General features: G+C 35.8%; 1 protein-coding gene across 1 annotated transcript in view; it reads right to left on the reverse strand.

Annotated features, from left to right (window-relative positions):
* VWDE (von Willebrand factor D and EGF domains) overlaps window positions 1–16,421 on the reverse strand; it is a 71,360-nt gene that overhangs the window by 42,015 nt on the left and 12,924 nt on the right. Inside the window, 7 exon segments of the mRNA XM_028117601.2 lie at window positions 1,817–2,087; window positions 3,888–3,961; window positions 4,215–4,432; window positions 6,987–7,131; window positions 9,260–9,349; window positions 9,908–10,155; window positions 11,065–11,130. Coding sequence (XP_027973402.2) covers window positions 1,817–2,087; window positions 3,888–3,961; window positions 4,215–4,432; window positions 6,987–7,131; window positions 9,260–9,349; window positions 9,908–10,155; window positions 11,065–11,130 — 1,112 coding nt within the window.

Genomic DNA, 16,421 nt, shown 5'->3' on the forward strand with positions numbered 1-16,421 from the left:
TAGGTTGTGTGCATGCATAATAATATATATGTCCTTTGGAAAGACTATAGCTACTATTTCTATTCTTGCCAATATTGTATGAGATGTTTGATCCACATTTCTTTGATTACTAATGAGGTTGTGGTTTTCATATTTTTGTTGGTTATTTATACTTTTGGATATATATATATCAGTTTTCTTTTATGAATTGCCTGTGTATATTATTTGCTGATTTTAACTGGAGTGCTGATCATTAGTGATGTATAAGAGTGTTTTTTGGGGCACCTGGCTGGCTCAGTCAGTAGCACCATGAGCCTCTTGATCTTGGGGTTATGAGTTCAAGACCCACCTTGGGTGTAGAGTTTCTTGAAAAAAAAAAAAGATGGGAAGATAGAAAAATATTTTTTAAAAGGAGTGTTTTCTATATTAACTGTATGTTTTATATGTATGTAGAAAATATTTTCTCAATATTTCATTTGCATTTTGGTTTTTGAGGATGGAACTCAAATATATAACATTATGTTTAAAAATTCTTGTTCACCTCAATGTTATAAAAATATTCACCTATATTTTCTACTACTTTCCTTTAAATTTGAATCTTATTCACCTGGAATTTACTTTTTTGGCAGATGAAAGGGAGATGACATTATAATATAAATAGTTAGCTTACACACATTAACTATTGGTTTAAAATACTAATGATCTCTAATCTCATCCATGTATCTACCAGGCTATTCCTGAGGCAGAACCACCTGTGCTCATTTCAAAAACTGGCTAACTACTCCTGAATATTTATTCTTAATTATATATTTCATCTCTGTGTAACATACCATTTATTAGGCACTGTCAAAAATAATTTGTAGGAATAACCCACCAAGTTACCATACTGAAATCTTAAAATAAGGCTGCTTAGATTTGACAAAGTCTCAACTATGCTGTGTCTATTTGTGTGTGCTAAGATCAGTGTTAATCAAGAAGCTATTTGGGGGGAAAAACTAATGTTAAAAAAATGATAGTTCTTATGATACATGTCTTTCTCTGATTAACTTATTTCACTTAGCATAACACCCTCCAGTTCCATCCACGTCGTTGCAAATGGCAAGATCTCATTCCTTTTGATGGCTGCATAATATTCCATTGTGTATATATACCACATCTTCTTTATCCATTCATCTGTCGATGGACATCTTGGCTCTTTCCACAGTTTGGCTATTGTGGACATTGCTGCTATAAACATTGGGGTGCACATATCCCTTCAGATCCCTACATTTGTTTATGAGGAATTCTTAATCTCAGGAAACAAACTGAGGGTTGCTGGAGTGGTGGGGGGTGGGAGGGATGGGGTGGCTGGGTGATAGACATTGGGGAGGGTATGTGCTATGGTGAGCGCTGTGAATTGTGCAAGACTGTTGAATCACAGATCTGTACCTCTGAAACAAATAATGCAATATATGTTAAGAAAAAAAAAAAAAGAAGATAGCAGGAGGGGAAGAATGAAGGGGAATAAATCGGAAGGGGAGACGAACCATGAGAGACGATGGACTCTGAAAAACAAACTGAGGGTTCTAGAGGGGAGGGGGTGGAGGGATGGGTTAGCCTGGTGATGGTTATTAAAGGGCACATTCTGCGTGGAGCACTGGGTGTTATGCACAAACAATGACTCATGGAATACTACATCAAAAACTAATGATGTAATGTATGGTGATTAACATAATAATAAAAAAAATTTTTAAAAGAATGACAGTTCTCAATAGAGGTGAAAAAAAGTTCAGACTTTAATCCAAAATCTGTAGGAAAAAGAGGAAAAATACTTTTAAGTGTAAAAAATCATACATACTGTGACTTTTCTTCCTAAGTAGGATTCACTTATCTTGATACTGCTGGTTACATGTTGGCTCTTTACAGATAAATATGGCTGTGATTCATGTAGCTGACCACTGCACATATCGAAAGTAACTACATCACCTTCTTCTTTGGCAACAAAACCGCAGTTACATGACACAGGATAGTGAAGACTTCCACAGTCCCACTGGCGTACATGGACTTCAAAGTCACGTGACATACTCTTATAAAGCACAAATGTTCCGGTCTTGAAATTATCATATACCCTAGGGTTAACAAAAATCAACTGCATTGAAGAATTGCTATAAAATACCACAACGATATGTTATAAGCAAAAAATGTGTGTTTATACACATTCAATATATTTTGATGCAAGAATGAAAATCCGTATTTCTAATAGCTTCATATAGGTTTATTTTTTTAAGATTTACCATTTGAGGGCGCCTGGGTGGCTCAGCTGGTTAAGCGACTGCCTTCGGCTCAGGTCATGATCCTGGAGTCCCCAGATCGAGTCCCGCATCGGGCTCCCTGCTCGGCAGGGAGTCTGCTTCTCCCTCTGACCCTCTTCCCTCTTGTGCTCTCTATCTCCCACTCTCTCTCTCAAATAAATAAATAAGATCTTTAAAAAAAAAAGATTTACTCATTTGAGAGACAGCGTGCGCACACATGCATGTGAGAGTGGGGAGGGGCAGAGGGAGAGGGAGAGAATCTCAAGTAGACTCCCCGCTGAGCGTGAAGTCCCATGCGAGTAGATCCCACCACCCTAAGATCATGACCTAAGCCCAAATCAAGAGTCCGATGCTTGACGGACTGAGCCACCCAGGCACCCCTGCTTCATATTAGTTTAGAGCACTGAATGAAACAAAATACCGACAAATACCTAATCTCATGACTTGTTTCTTCCCTTCACCACTTTGACCAACCCCTGCTAGAGCCTTCTTCTCCCATCCCTGCTGTAGTTTTCTTCATAGCACCTATGTTCCTTAGATACACTATGTATTTTATTTGTTAACCGTGCATATCTCTCTTTACCTATACAGAAGTGAGCTGCATGAGAGCAGGGGATGTTTGTTTTATGAAACTGCCATACCCCCAGCATTGAGAACAGGGTTTGTCACTCATTGCACAATTAATCTTGTTGAATTATAACCAATTGAATTAATCCCCACTATGCTTTCTTGAGGTTTTTCCACTAAAACTTCTGAGCTTTTCATTATAACCATAAAGGATTCTTGCATGTGGGATCAATTTCTACAACTTTTCATTAATTGCTCAAACTTTTAGATTATCATTTGCTATGGAGTTCTATATCTATTTGCTGCTATTGAATAATTTTACTGATGATGATCACATTAAAATTTTTTAAAAAAGAATAAATTACCTTATCTTACATCACGAAGACAATTTTGACTCAACAAAGAGGTGTTCTTATAATTTTCTTTAGGGACATCTTAAAATCATATATTCCCCAGAACAGTATAACTGAGTTTAAATCCTCATATGCAGATATTAATAGCAAAATAGCTTAGATTATTTTTTGATCATTTTGCCCATTTTACTTGCATTCCAGGGGCAGATATCCAGGTATTCATGATGGCTACAATAGTTTTCCCCTGAGTATCCTTGTCATGAAATAGAAATGCTTAGTTTTTTAAATAATTATAATGTGTTAATCTAATCATCTTGCCTAAACCTTAAGGATTATTCCATTATCATGCGGAAATGCAATATAGTAAATATCTCTAGAGCAAAGAATTTAACCATTATTAAAAATGACTAAATGATCAAGTTAAAATGACTGTATTTGTAAGAATCCTCATTTTTACAAGCTCAGCCTCACAACTAATCTGTGTATTTACCAAGGGCCAAATTTTAAGGCAAAAACACTCCACACAAATAAATTAGTATTTTGAAACAAGCCAGTGATATCCATACATGCTTTCCTTTCCAATCTTTCAGTGAATAGGATGACAAAATAATAAAATAGTAAGATGTTTAAAACAAAACAACAGCAAAATCCAAAAGAAACAAAAACTAGTAAAAGAAAAAGACTTTCAGGAAATTACCTGCCATCAAATGTAATTATATGTGGGTCAGTAAATGAATAGCAGTAAGCAGTTGGGACATCCTTTACTTTGATCTTAAAAGCAAAGATATTTTTGGTAAATATCATCATTAATTGTATTTAGTGATACACAATAAATTGCTTATCAATCTCAATGACTTTTTCATTAATTATTGTTTTTATCCCAGTTGTTCAAATTGACTCATTTAAAAATGGAAAAAAGGTACTAAACAATTTTTGAAATGAAAAGCTTACAAGATGTATTGCTCAAATAAATATATCTTTTTTAAAGCTCCCATTGCAAAGGTATTTTCTATAATTTGTCAACCTGGATGCTGTCTGGAATGTAGCTGTTCCACAGGAAATCTTCATGAACTATAGGTTCCACTACAATGTTTGTAACTCTGTCTCCATCTCGAGAAAAATCTGTCACAGCAGTGTAGTACACAAAAGCATGGCTACACGATCCATTAGCACACAATGATGTCCGCTGAAGGTCCACATGACAGGAAGACAGCGCCAAATTTAAACCTAGCTGTTCTTTACCTATTTTGTGAAAAAATACATTGAGATTTTTTCTTAAAGGAAATATACCAACCAAAGCATGTAATAACTTGATTAACATGGAACACTGAATTGAGAGATTATTCTTTTCTCTTATTTAAAAAATATGGTTGTAATTTTGTCTAAATAAAAACAAAGCTACTGAGCCCTACCCAATCTTTACAAATAATTAATCAACTTCAATATATACATCTATATGTACATACACAGTACTATTTTCAATAAGATTATAAATCCATATGTACCTGCATAAAATTCAAAAGCAATATAGAAAATTTATTGTGTTTCTGTAAGAAAAATCATGATTCTACCACCAAGAAACATAATTTGATGTTCTTTCTGCCTAAGAATTTTGCCTTGGTTCCAAATATGTCTGTAACATTTCACAGTGTTTGTACTCATGTTCTATCCATTGTTGAGTGATAGCAACGATTGTTGGTATAGGTGATTATTGGATCATCATCTTAAAAACAGAAATGTTAAAATAAATTAAGTAATTCCACACCAGTAATAAACTTGCTATTACTTTTTCTCTCCCAAATGTCCCAATATATTCAGAACCTTGAGATGCTCCCTTTCCTATGGAACAAAGAACACAAAATTTAGAAAGAAAATGGTGACAGAAGAGAAAAAAGGAACTTCGGGAATGTAACTAAACAAAAAGGACAGACTGCTCCAAAAACCAGCGACAAGGGAAGTTTGCTCTCATATCTAATTACTGATTACAAAATCCTTTTGAGATCCAAAAAAAAAGCAGCAGTTGTTCAAAACTTTCTATCTTCTTTTCTTCCCCACATAGTTTTCAGGTATAAAATTATATTGGTCTGACATAGAACACTGCACTAGACTCCAAATTCCTAGAAAAAAAAATTCTTCTTCATGCATTTTTTCCCCTAGAAATACATACAGTTCCTATGCACATAAAAAATAACAAAAACATCTAAACTCTTAGCCAGCTCCCTAAGGTGATCATGGAATATATGTGGCTTCGATATAGCCCCTGACATCATTTCCCCTGCCTATGGTGTGAGGGCCAAGTATTGTTCTCTGTAAGCCGGTAAAAAAGCAGCAGAGTCATTACAGAAATACACTAGGAGACACCAACTTGTTCTCCATGGAAGTAGATACACTTAAAAAAGATAAGATGAAGCATATCCAGAATGAAATCCAGAAATCCTTCTCCAGAAAAAAAGGAAATTATTTTTAATTGGCAAATAATAGGAACATGTAAACTTCTAAAATGTAGAAATATATTTCTATTATCATAATGTTTGTCTTGTTGAAAGAATTGAGAGCACACAAATATAGTTAAAGTATACTTGCAACGGGAGAAAATCTTTGCCTAACACGTTTGGAAAATATCAATAACATCATCCTCTTCATATTCGTCCCCATAAACTGTAGCAACATGTACAAAATGTACAAAATATGCTTTTCGCCTATTTTCACAAAGGTCGTTTGAAGTAGAATTATGTCAAACGGTGTGAGAGAGGGTCTAATTGCATATTTCTGAGCTGAATTTCAAAATACAGTGCTGCTCATGGTGCTCCCGAAATCTAAATAGGTAGCAGGGTATCACCTCAGCCTGCTTATTGTCAACTGTCTGGGGACGGCCTCTCTCAATGCCTCTTTCTATTTCCATATCCATCTCTTTTCTGGGTGCAGCATTCATTCCCATCAGACTCTCCTAGCATTTTTATCCTTTTGTTTCTCTGGTTTAATTTGGTGTAATATAGACATGAAGACCTAGATATATTGTATTTGGTGTATTTACCACATAACATTTTATGTCCTATGTTGAAAAGGTATGTAAACAGAGTCTCTCTTAAAAGTTATATTCTAATTTATGTATCTCTTACATGCTCTGGTCTCTACAACAGGGGGAGAAACAGAACCTAATCAACCCAATGACTACTATACATGGTTTGTCCTCTCATACTCCATCGTGTTCTATGGGAGAATTTCAAGTTTCTCCATAGGCTGTGACAGTGACATATATGCAGCCATGCATCCTACCAATCTATATAAATAGTAATTTAAATAGAATTTTAAAACAAACGATCTCAAATACAAGCTTACGTTAGGGAGAGAAGTATAAAGAATGCATTAGGAGATCCAGGCTGCCTAAGTTTGAACTTACATTTGCATAACATATCATACCTCCCTAGTTTGGGATATTTGGAAAATCTTCAAGAGCAGTCTGACCCTCCATCTCCGAAAACAAAGCAAAGAAAAAAAAAAATAAGTGGGAGGAAGAGAATGATAAGGAGGAAGAGCTGCTCATTACTGGGTTGACTGGTTGGTTGGTTTCAATGAATGCTTCCAGCCCAGGAGGGATAGATGAGAACTGCAACACAGATTGTTTTGACAGTCATAAATATGGCCCAGTAGTATTAATATGACTGAGCCATAAGTTGATATAAACACACAACATAATTACATGTATACACTCCGGTGATTTTTTCTAGAAGAAAAAAAAAAGCATTGATTATTACCTGAAATCTAATAATAAAATTAAGTGAATTTAGTATATTACCTTGATCAACAGTTTTCAGTTTTAATGAGATTTTGCACTCCTGGCCAAGCTCACTGGATTCAGAACACATGACAGGAACTGTGCTCTCTATCTTCAACTGATATTCTTTCCCATCTTCTGATATAGTGCTTAACTCAGGGTGTAACTGGCAGAAGAACGCATACAGAGCAGTCATGTCAAAACAGAATTTATTCCTAAGATAAAATTCTGCAAGGGCATTTTTCTCGACAGCTCATATTTTGCTAAATAAGCTGAGAGTAATAACTGAAGCCCTGGAATTTTTTAATTAAACAAGGTCAATTAAAACCAAACCCTTAAAAACGTTAGCAGCACGTGGAGTAGCTGAACTGCTCTGAGCTGAGACATGATCTGGTTTCCCAACACGTTAGGCAGTCTGGTAGGAGTCTGCCTTAGTGATTCTGGTTCGGGAATGGGCACTGGAGATGGAGGAGACAAAGATGCCTATATTCTTCCGTTGGTTTGTTAACATTTACTGACTCACCAAGGTAAGAGTGTATTTATTCTTAGGGATTAATATCATCCCTAATATAAGTTAGAAATCTAAGGGTTTTTTTCAAATTCCTATTTAAATTCTAGTCAGGTAACATACAGTGCAATTCTAATTTCGGGAGTAGAATTTAGTGATTCATCACTTACATATAACACCCAGTGCTCATCATGAGTTCCCTCCTTAATATCCATCACCCATTTAGCCCATCCCCCGCTCACCTTCCTCTATCAACCCTCAGTTTGTTCTCTATCATGAAGATTCTCTTATGGGGAGCCTGGGTGGCTCAGTCAGTTAAGCATCTGCCTTCGACTCAGGTCATGATCACAGGGTCCTGGGATCGAGCCCTGCATCGGGCTCCCTGCTCAGCGGGGAGTCTGCTTCTCCCTCTCCCTCTGCCTGCCTCTCTGCCTGCTTGTGTGCTCACTCCCTATGTCTCAAATAAATAAAATATTTTAAAAAAAAATCTCTTATGGTTTGTTTCCCTCACTCTCTCTTCCGCCCCTCCCATATGTTAACCTGTTTTGTTTTTTTAAATTCCACATATGAATGAAATCATATGGTATTTGCCTTTCTCTGACTTTTTTCGCTTAGCATAATACACTCTAGCTCCATCCATGTCGTTGCAAATAGAAATCTAAGTATCTTTTAATATATAAATCAAAATACTATTGTCACCTCAAATATCTCAACCTTCAGCTTATTTCACAGCCTCTTGTTTTCCTCACTCAGTTGGATTACTGAGTACTGAAAATCTAGGACTGGTCCTATCCCAGTTCATAGGCCAATCCTTTTGTGAGGCAGGAAGTTTTTACTCCATCTCAATTCCTGGCTAGCTCTCAAAACAGATGCTTCTGAGCACCACATTTTTTCCCTGTGGGCCTAATCAGAAACATTTGCTGGGGGCCAACCACTGACCCTGATGTTGTCTGCTGAGTGTTGGCCAATGGAGATCCAAAGGTTCTGTGCTCCGAGTTCTGAGCTCTGCTCTCCCCTCACTGTGATTATGCTGTTCTGACAACATGGTTACTCCTCTCCCTCCTTTCCCTGGCCCCTGTTGTGTATAAATGGACATTCTCCAGGAACAGGTTCTGTCCTGGTTCTGAGTCCTAGTCTCACAATCTATCGATTATCCCATCTTGTCCCTGAACCAGAGATGAGTCCAGGTCAAACTCCAGTGCCGTGGCTGAGACTGCAGAGGCTGTGTAGTGCTTGCTTGCCTAGACCTCGTGATACTGCCCCATTCCTTCCAGCACTTCTGGATTCCCTGCCATGCCTGCTCATCTGCTGCAACAGCTCATCTGTTCTTGGATGCCCCATGCTACCAGCAGTGACCACAGATACTGCCTCGTTTAATTAGCTCCCTCTTCACAATTCATAGAGCCCAGATTTCTGGGTCAATTCTACTCTAGCCAGATACTTCAGTACCTGACCTGGTCCTGTCTTCCAAAATGCATGATAACTAAATAGCAACACTCTAACTTTTTGTTGCATGATGGAAGGAATTATGGGACTAAAACTTTTATTCTAATTTGAGCTACTTCTGAAAAAAATATGCAAAAATATTCAAATTTTTGTTCATTAACAGGGACCCTCAAACTTCACTGTACATTGGAATTATTTGGGTTACTTTTCAAAAATACAGACTCCTGGATCTCAATATACAGTCTGTGATGAAGTCCTGGAACCAGCATCCACAGATCGCAGTATGGAAAACACAGTGATAGAGAAATAATCTTTCTGATCCATCCCCATAGGTACATACCTTAATGCCTGCAAAAAATTCTTGGCTTTCAGTGGCTAAACTTTGTACATGTGGTTTCTCCAATAAAAAGACGGAAGCACTACAGAGTATCTATGAATACAATTAACAAATAATCATTTAGCAATGAAATTATGGAGAAAATATGCGTAAACTATTACAATTAAGCGCAAACAAGATAATAAGAAACCAAATAATTTTAAAACTTGCTTGAAAACTGAGAAAAATTCCACCATTTAAAAATATTAGCTATTCAAAACCTCAACATAAATTAAAGTGGTGTAGACTCTGTGTTTAAGATATATTCAAAAATAGATAATAAGTGATATCATCATTAAAAAAAATGAAAACATCTTTCTAGAATAAAAACATATGATTTTAAAACCAGAAAGAGGCATCAAGTTATAAGGGTTCATTGATAATTGAGCAAACTGTAACAGTGGATATTCATATGTAGTCACTAAGATTACTGACTCATCCAATTATCACTGGAGTTGGTACAATTACAAAGGAAGAAAGAAAAAGAAAAACAATAGTGCTTTATATTCTGGGGACAAAAGTATTTTTAGGATATGTTATGCTAAAAAAATCCATTTTGAAAATTAATACAGTCATGAAAAGGAAAGAAAACCCAATTGTTTGTGAACATACCCTATCTCCGAGTCTGAGATTTATGCCGTCCAGTTCTAAAAGAGAAGATGCTTGAACTGTGGTCTCTTGCTTCAGCTCCTCTTTGATTTCTTGAGAAAAAAGCCTAGACCAAGTTATGAGAAATCCCACTGAGGTGTTTGTAGGGGAAACCTCAAAAGCACACCTACAGAAAAGCCTGGATCCAATCTGCTCCACCACAACTTCTGGCCTTCCTGGGGGTGGTGGTGGCAATGAGGCAGACAGCTGACCTGAGGGGAGAAAATGCATCATGTATAGGAGGGTATCTTAAAGAACAGAACTGGCTGATGAGCAAAGCTCATGGAGACTGCAATTCAGGGAGTTATATTAGGAAAAGGAAGGTAGCATTTGGAGAAATAATTATTCTCTAGCAATTAGCAAAGTAGCACGTTCTTATTTTGACCCATAATCAGAGAAATACTGATAGCAGAGAAATGTATCAGCTCATCAAGTTTATATTAACCTATGTTGGATGTGTCTAACCTTGAAGAGTCTAGCTCTTGAACATAAAAGTAATTTACCTCCTTTTAAGCAATTTCTGAAAGATTGCCTTTTCCAAGACGGAACAAACAAATAAAATTAAGGCTTTTTTACATTATAATTTCTTGCTTAAAAAACAGTCAGAATGTAAATTCAAATGACTTACTATTTTACTCTTATCATTTACCCTTATAACTCAACCCATCATTACTCTGGATTGAAAGAGCTGCTCATCACAAGAGTGATTATGATGTTCAGTGAAATACATCGTGTTAAAAAATAATCTTTTTTCATTTTTCTCATGTTAAAAATGTTTGAAGTTTTTTCTAGAAATTTAGGAAGATTTTGCAATTTTTATCTCTGGGCATTTGCAAGATTAAATTTGGGGATCTAAAATGTTTTGACTTGCGGTGCCTGGGTGGCTCAGTCAGTTGCCAGTGTCCTGGGAGCCAGTCCTGCATCAGGCTCCCTCTACCCCTCACCCCTGCTCTTGTGTGTGTGTGTGTGTGTGTGTGTGTGTGTGTGTGTGTGCGTGCTCTCTCACTCGCTCTCTCTCTCAGATAGTGTAATTAACATCTAAAGTAAGTTACAGAACATAAAAACCCACTGAAATTGTTAGTTTACAAATACATTATTAAAAAATAAAATGTGGTACTTACGAACACAGTGACCTCCAATTTCAATTTCATCAGGGTGACATGGGTGTAATTTTGCATCAGAAATAGCTGCAAAAGGTTAAGCTTTGTACACTTATTCAACTGAACATAAAGATATAAATACCTAAGTAAGTATGTGAAATGACAATTCTTTGGAGAAGTATGTTTTAATACAGACTTAGATTTAATAGTTCTATTTTTTTATAATAAATTTTTTCCCTTTTCAGGATGAGATCAAATGGAGGTAATTTGGAATCATATTTTAAAACAACCACAGCTTTCGTATCTTGTTTTCTAAATTTTAGTCCACATTATTAAGTAACGAAACTATAATTTCCATAAATTTATACAAATTAGTTTGAACCACTTCCTTGGAACTTGCCTCCTCTCTAACCATGTGCAGGATTACAGAAATGAGTCAACAGCTGTCATGGTAATAACTATAACCCCACGCCAAACTCAGTTAATTGGAACAAGGGTAACTACCTAAACAAAGACCAGCTCATCACATTGCTTCTTGGAAGAATTTAGAATTTGAACTGAGAGACAGGAGTTGAAAGCTGAGTCAAGTCACTGAAGAAGCTCTACTGCAATGTCTATAGACTCCTACTGCCAACATCATGGGAGCCGCTCTATTGCCCTACCTTCTGAGCTTCCTATTTAACTCTTCCTCGGATTCAATGACAGATCCTAAAATCTTTACAGTTCATCATTTTAAACATTCTTTTCACTTGGTTTCTGTTATTTGCAATTCAAACTAGTATTCATTGTGAGTTACTTTTTTATTTGTATTTCGATCATTTTATTTGCATATGGAAATCCAATTTGTTGAAACTACTGTCCTTTTCCTAAAGAACTGATTGTGTTCCTGTGTTGAGGTCAGTTAATTATGTGTGTTGATTTATTTCTGGACTTTCTATTCTTTTCCACCAATCTATATGTCTATCTTGATGCAAATATAACACTCTGTAGATTACTGTAACTTTAGAATAAGTCTAAAAGTTAGTATAAATTGTCCAATTCTTTTCCTTATCAATGTAGTTTTGGGTATTGTAGGTATTTTGTATTTCCATATAAATTTTAGGATTAATTTTTCAATGTCCACAAAAAAGCTTGCTGAGGTATTGATTAGGATTGTTTTAGAGCTGTAAACTATTCTGAGGAGAATTGATTTCTTAACATTGAATCTTTGTTCCATAAACATGGTGTATCTCTCCATTAAGTTTTCCAATTTCTCTTAGCAAAGTTTTACCATTCTCACTTTATAGGTCTTGTACATCTTTCTCTGTATTTATTCCTATTATATACTTGGTACTATCATTGGTATTTTTAGATGAATTTTTGCTAGTATATAAAGAAATACAAATGACTTTTATATGTTGATCTTTTTTTTTCAGTATCACTGCTTGCAAGCTCCAGTAGCTTTTTTGTAGAGTTCCACTGGATTTCTAAATAGACGATATCGTCTGTATTTATATTCATGAGGATATTGTTTCAGTTTGCTTGTAATGTCTGCGTCTGCTTTTAGTGTCAGAGTAATGCGAGCCCTGCAGTTTTGTAGTTCCTACTACGCATTTTTCTGGAAAAGTTATGTAAAATTGGTATCATTTTCTCCTTTATTATTTGGAAGAATTCCCAGACCATCTGGCCTAGGGTTTTTCATCTGTTTTGTCTGTGGGATAGATTTTAGCTAGAAATACAATTTGTTTAATCAATATAGAGCCACTGAAATTATCTTTTTCAGTGAGCTCTAGTTAGCTGTGTATTTCAAGAAATTTGTCTACTTCATTTAAGTTGTCAAATGTATTGGAGTTATTCATAATAATTCTTCTTTATTCTTTTAATATCTGTAGAGTCTGTATTTGTATTACCTCTCTTATTCCTGGTATTTGAAATTTCTGTCTTAACTTTTTGTACTGATTGAATTGGCTAGAGAATTAATTTTACTGAATTTCTCAAAGAACTAGCTTTTGATTTTCTTCAGTTTTTTGTTGTGTGTATTGTTTCATTGGTTTTCACTCTATTATTTCCTTTCTGCTTACTTTGGGTCTCATTTGTCCTGCTGCTTCTAGTTTCTTAATGTATAGGCTGAGGTTTATTTGTAAACTTTCTTGTTTTCACAGTATATTTAGTGGGTTTTTCTTTTTCCTAACATCAAACTTTTTCTAATATTCTAATTTCCTTAATTTAGGGCCAAGAATGTAATCTATCTTGGTAAATGTTTGCTGTGCACTTGTAAAGAATGTGGGTTGTTAATCATTTGTGGAATCTTCTCTAAATGTCATTTAGATCAAGTTAGTGGATAGAGATTTTCTAGTCTCCTCCATTTTTTGTTTTTGTTTCTATTGTGCTCAATTATCTACTGATGGGTGTTAATCTCCAACATGAACTATATATTTGTCTATTTCTTATTGAAATCCTCTAAGTTTTGCTTCATGTATTCTGAATTCCATTATTAGGTACTTAAGTCTTTAGAACTGTTTTGTCCTGTTTTTCAGTTGACCCTTTTATCTTTAGAAAATGACCCTTGTATTTCTAGGTAATATTCTTTGCTCAATAAGTTACTTTGTCTAATATTAATATTGCCACTCTAGATTTCTTATGATTTATGGTACTTAAGTGGATCTTTTTTCTATCCTTATATTTTCAATCTCATTTTTCTTTATATTTAAAATGGGCTTTTCTGGGCAGCCTTTAGTTGGGTGTTGCTTTTATTATCCAATCTGAAAATTTCTGATTTTCACCTGGGGTGTTTAGACCCTATATATTTTTTAAGATTTTATTTATTTATTTGTCAGAGAAAGAGAGCACAAGCAGGGGGAATGACAGGCAGAGGGAGAAACAGGCTCCCCGCTGAGCAAGGAGCCCAAAGCAGAACTCAATCCTAGAACCCTGGGATCATGAAATGAGCCAAAGGCAGACGCTTGACCGACTAAGCCACCCAGGCATCCCAGATCATATATATTTAGTATAATTATTGATACTGTAGGGTTTAAATCTGTCATGTTGCTGTTTCCTATTTGTCCTATTAGCACTTTTCACCCTTTTCTGAGTCTTTAAAAAAAAATGTGTAATTTGTGCATCTTATTTCTTTTACTGGCTATGAGCTATTATACACACACACATATATATTTTAGTGGGTCCTGTAGGGTATATGGTATCTGCCCTTAACTTCTCATAACCTCCTTTCAACTGATATAATGCTTCTTCCTATATAGCATAAGGGTCTAACTACCTTGCTAAGTAGAAATATGGAAAATGTGAAAAATATTTTTCCAATGAATTCTTTAAGTTTGTCTGAGACAGAGAGCATAAGCAGTGGGAGTGGCAGGCAGAGGGAGAAGCAGACTCCCTGCTTAGCAAGGAGCCTGATGTAGGTCTTGATCCCAGCACCCTGGGGTCATGACCTGAGCCAAAGGCAGATGCTTAACTGCTGAGTGACCCAGGTGTCCCCCAGTGAATTCTTCTTAATAAACAACATATACAAATCTTTTTGTTTGAATGGCATTGATTATAAGCATAATCTTGAATTAACATTTCTTATTTGGCTTCTAGAAAGTGCAAATAAATTGTGTGAAAATTATATATAAATTCTAAAAAACAAAACATAGTCATGAGAATATATTATTAAATGGGAAACATTTTTCTTTAATTTTTGCTGTTTTGATGATTTTTTAAGCTAAATATGACTGACTGTTGCCTATCCAATAGCCAATTAGTTGGGAGCAGAAGTATGTCCAAGTGAAAAAAGTACATTTCCCACCACTCCAGCACGTGGTGGGGGGTGGAAGGGATGGGGTGACTGGGTGATAGACATTGGGGAGGGTATGTGCTATGGTAAGCGCTGTGACTTGTGTAAGACTGTTGAATCACAGACCTGTACCTCTGAAACAAATAATACATTATATGTTAAAAAAAAAAGAAGATAGCAGGAAGGGAAAAATAAAGGGGGGGAAATCAGAGGGGGAGACGAACCATGAGAGACTATGGACTGAGAAACAAACTAAGGGTTCTAGAGGAGAGGGGGTGGGGGATGGGTTAGCCCGGTGATGGGTATTAAAAAGGGCATGTATTGAATGGAGCACTGGGTGTTATACGCAAACAATGAATCATGGAACACTACATCAAAAACTAATGATGTAATGTATGGTGATTAACATAATAAAATAAAATTAAAAAAATAAAGCAAGTTTCTTTAATTTCAAAAAAAAAAAAAGTACATTTCACAGACTGCCTCTGAAGACAGAGATAAGCCAAGTAATTCCTCTGAAATAGCTGTGATAAAGACTTCTTCCAAATAAGCTCCTTAAAGGGGAGGGGTTAAGTTTCAATTAGCACACACCCTCTTTTCACTCTTAGGGCTTCCCCTTTTATCCTGTCTAAAATGCACATAAAGGGCTAAAACTGGACCTTCATCTCGTTTTTGTGAAGGAAAAGCAAAAGCCTGGAGACTCACAGAGACCTCAGCCTGACATTGTAAAGTGGTCAAATCACCATCAACAGGGAACATCTGCTTCAGTTTCTTGGTAAGCAAGAAAAAGAGACACTTATGGATTAAGTGACTCATTTCTGTTTGCTATCCATGAAGTCTAATTCAAGTCTAAATAGTATTTAAGGTAAGCTTTTATTGGCACATCAGAGAGGATAATTCATGTGTTTATCTGATTAATAACTTAAACAGAGTAAAAAATAACAACCTTCTCCCAAAAATTCTATTTAAAACCAGTAGGAGGACTTGAATATGGAGAATAAAAGAAACAGTTCTGCATATTCGAGCTTGAGAAACTGAATGGGTGGAAATGGCATCAACAGGAAATTTTTTTTTAAGTTTTAAGGGCATGTCATAAAAATGCAACTTTTATGTATTGAGTTCTCAGTAAACAATTATATTTCTGATGATGGTATTCTCCGGTGTAAAAGTTTTGTTTTCATTTTTAACAGTAATCAATATTTCTTAAAATAATGTAGGTGTATTAATGGCTTTTTTCCCATTGAGACACCTACACAGTTTTCCACAAATACTTGGTAATATTTGAAATTTTATAAAAATTAACTATTTTTAATGACAATATTGAAAAATACTTGAAAGACATTTTTCAAAATCTCTTATCTTGGCCACTCAATGAAAGTGATGCATCTCTCTGGATATTCTCCTTCCCAATGAGTAACACTAGCTCTGTTAGCTGAGCAGATGCTATCCTTCCTTACTGAACGTACTGCTTTCAGCCAGGGTTAGCTGGCCAGCAGCTGTGTCAGGAACGTGACCATTTACTGGCTCAGGCTCTCAGGATAATTCTCCTAAGATTTCTCAAAGCACAGAGAATAAAATGAAGAGCTCCCTAAATACCAGGCCCTGCTAC

Source organism: Eumetopias jubatus, unplaced genomic scaffold, assembly GCF_037043125.1.
Source record: "Eumetopias jubatus isolate StellerSeaLion01/CBP00866 unplaced genomic scaffold, mEumJub1_p1.0 scaffold_14, whole genome shotgun sequence".
Taxonomy (NCBI): Eukaryota; Metazoa; Chordata; class Mammalia; order Carnivora; family Otariidae; genus Eumetopias; species Eumetopias jubatus.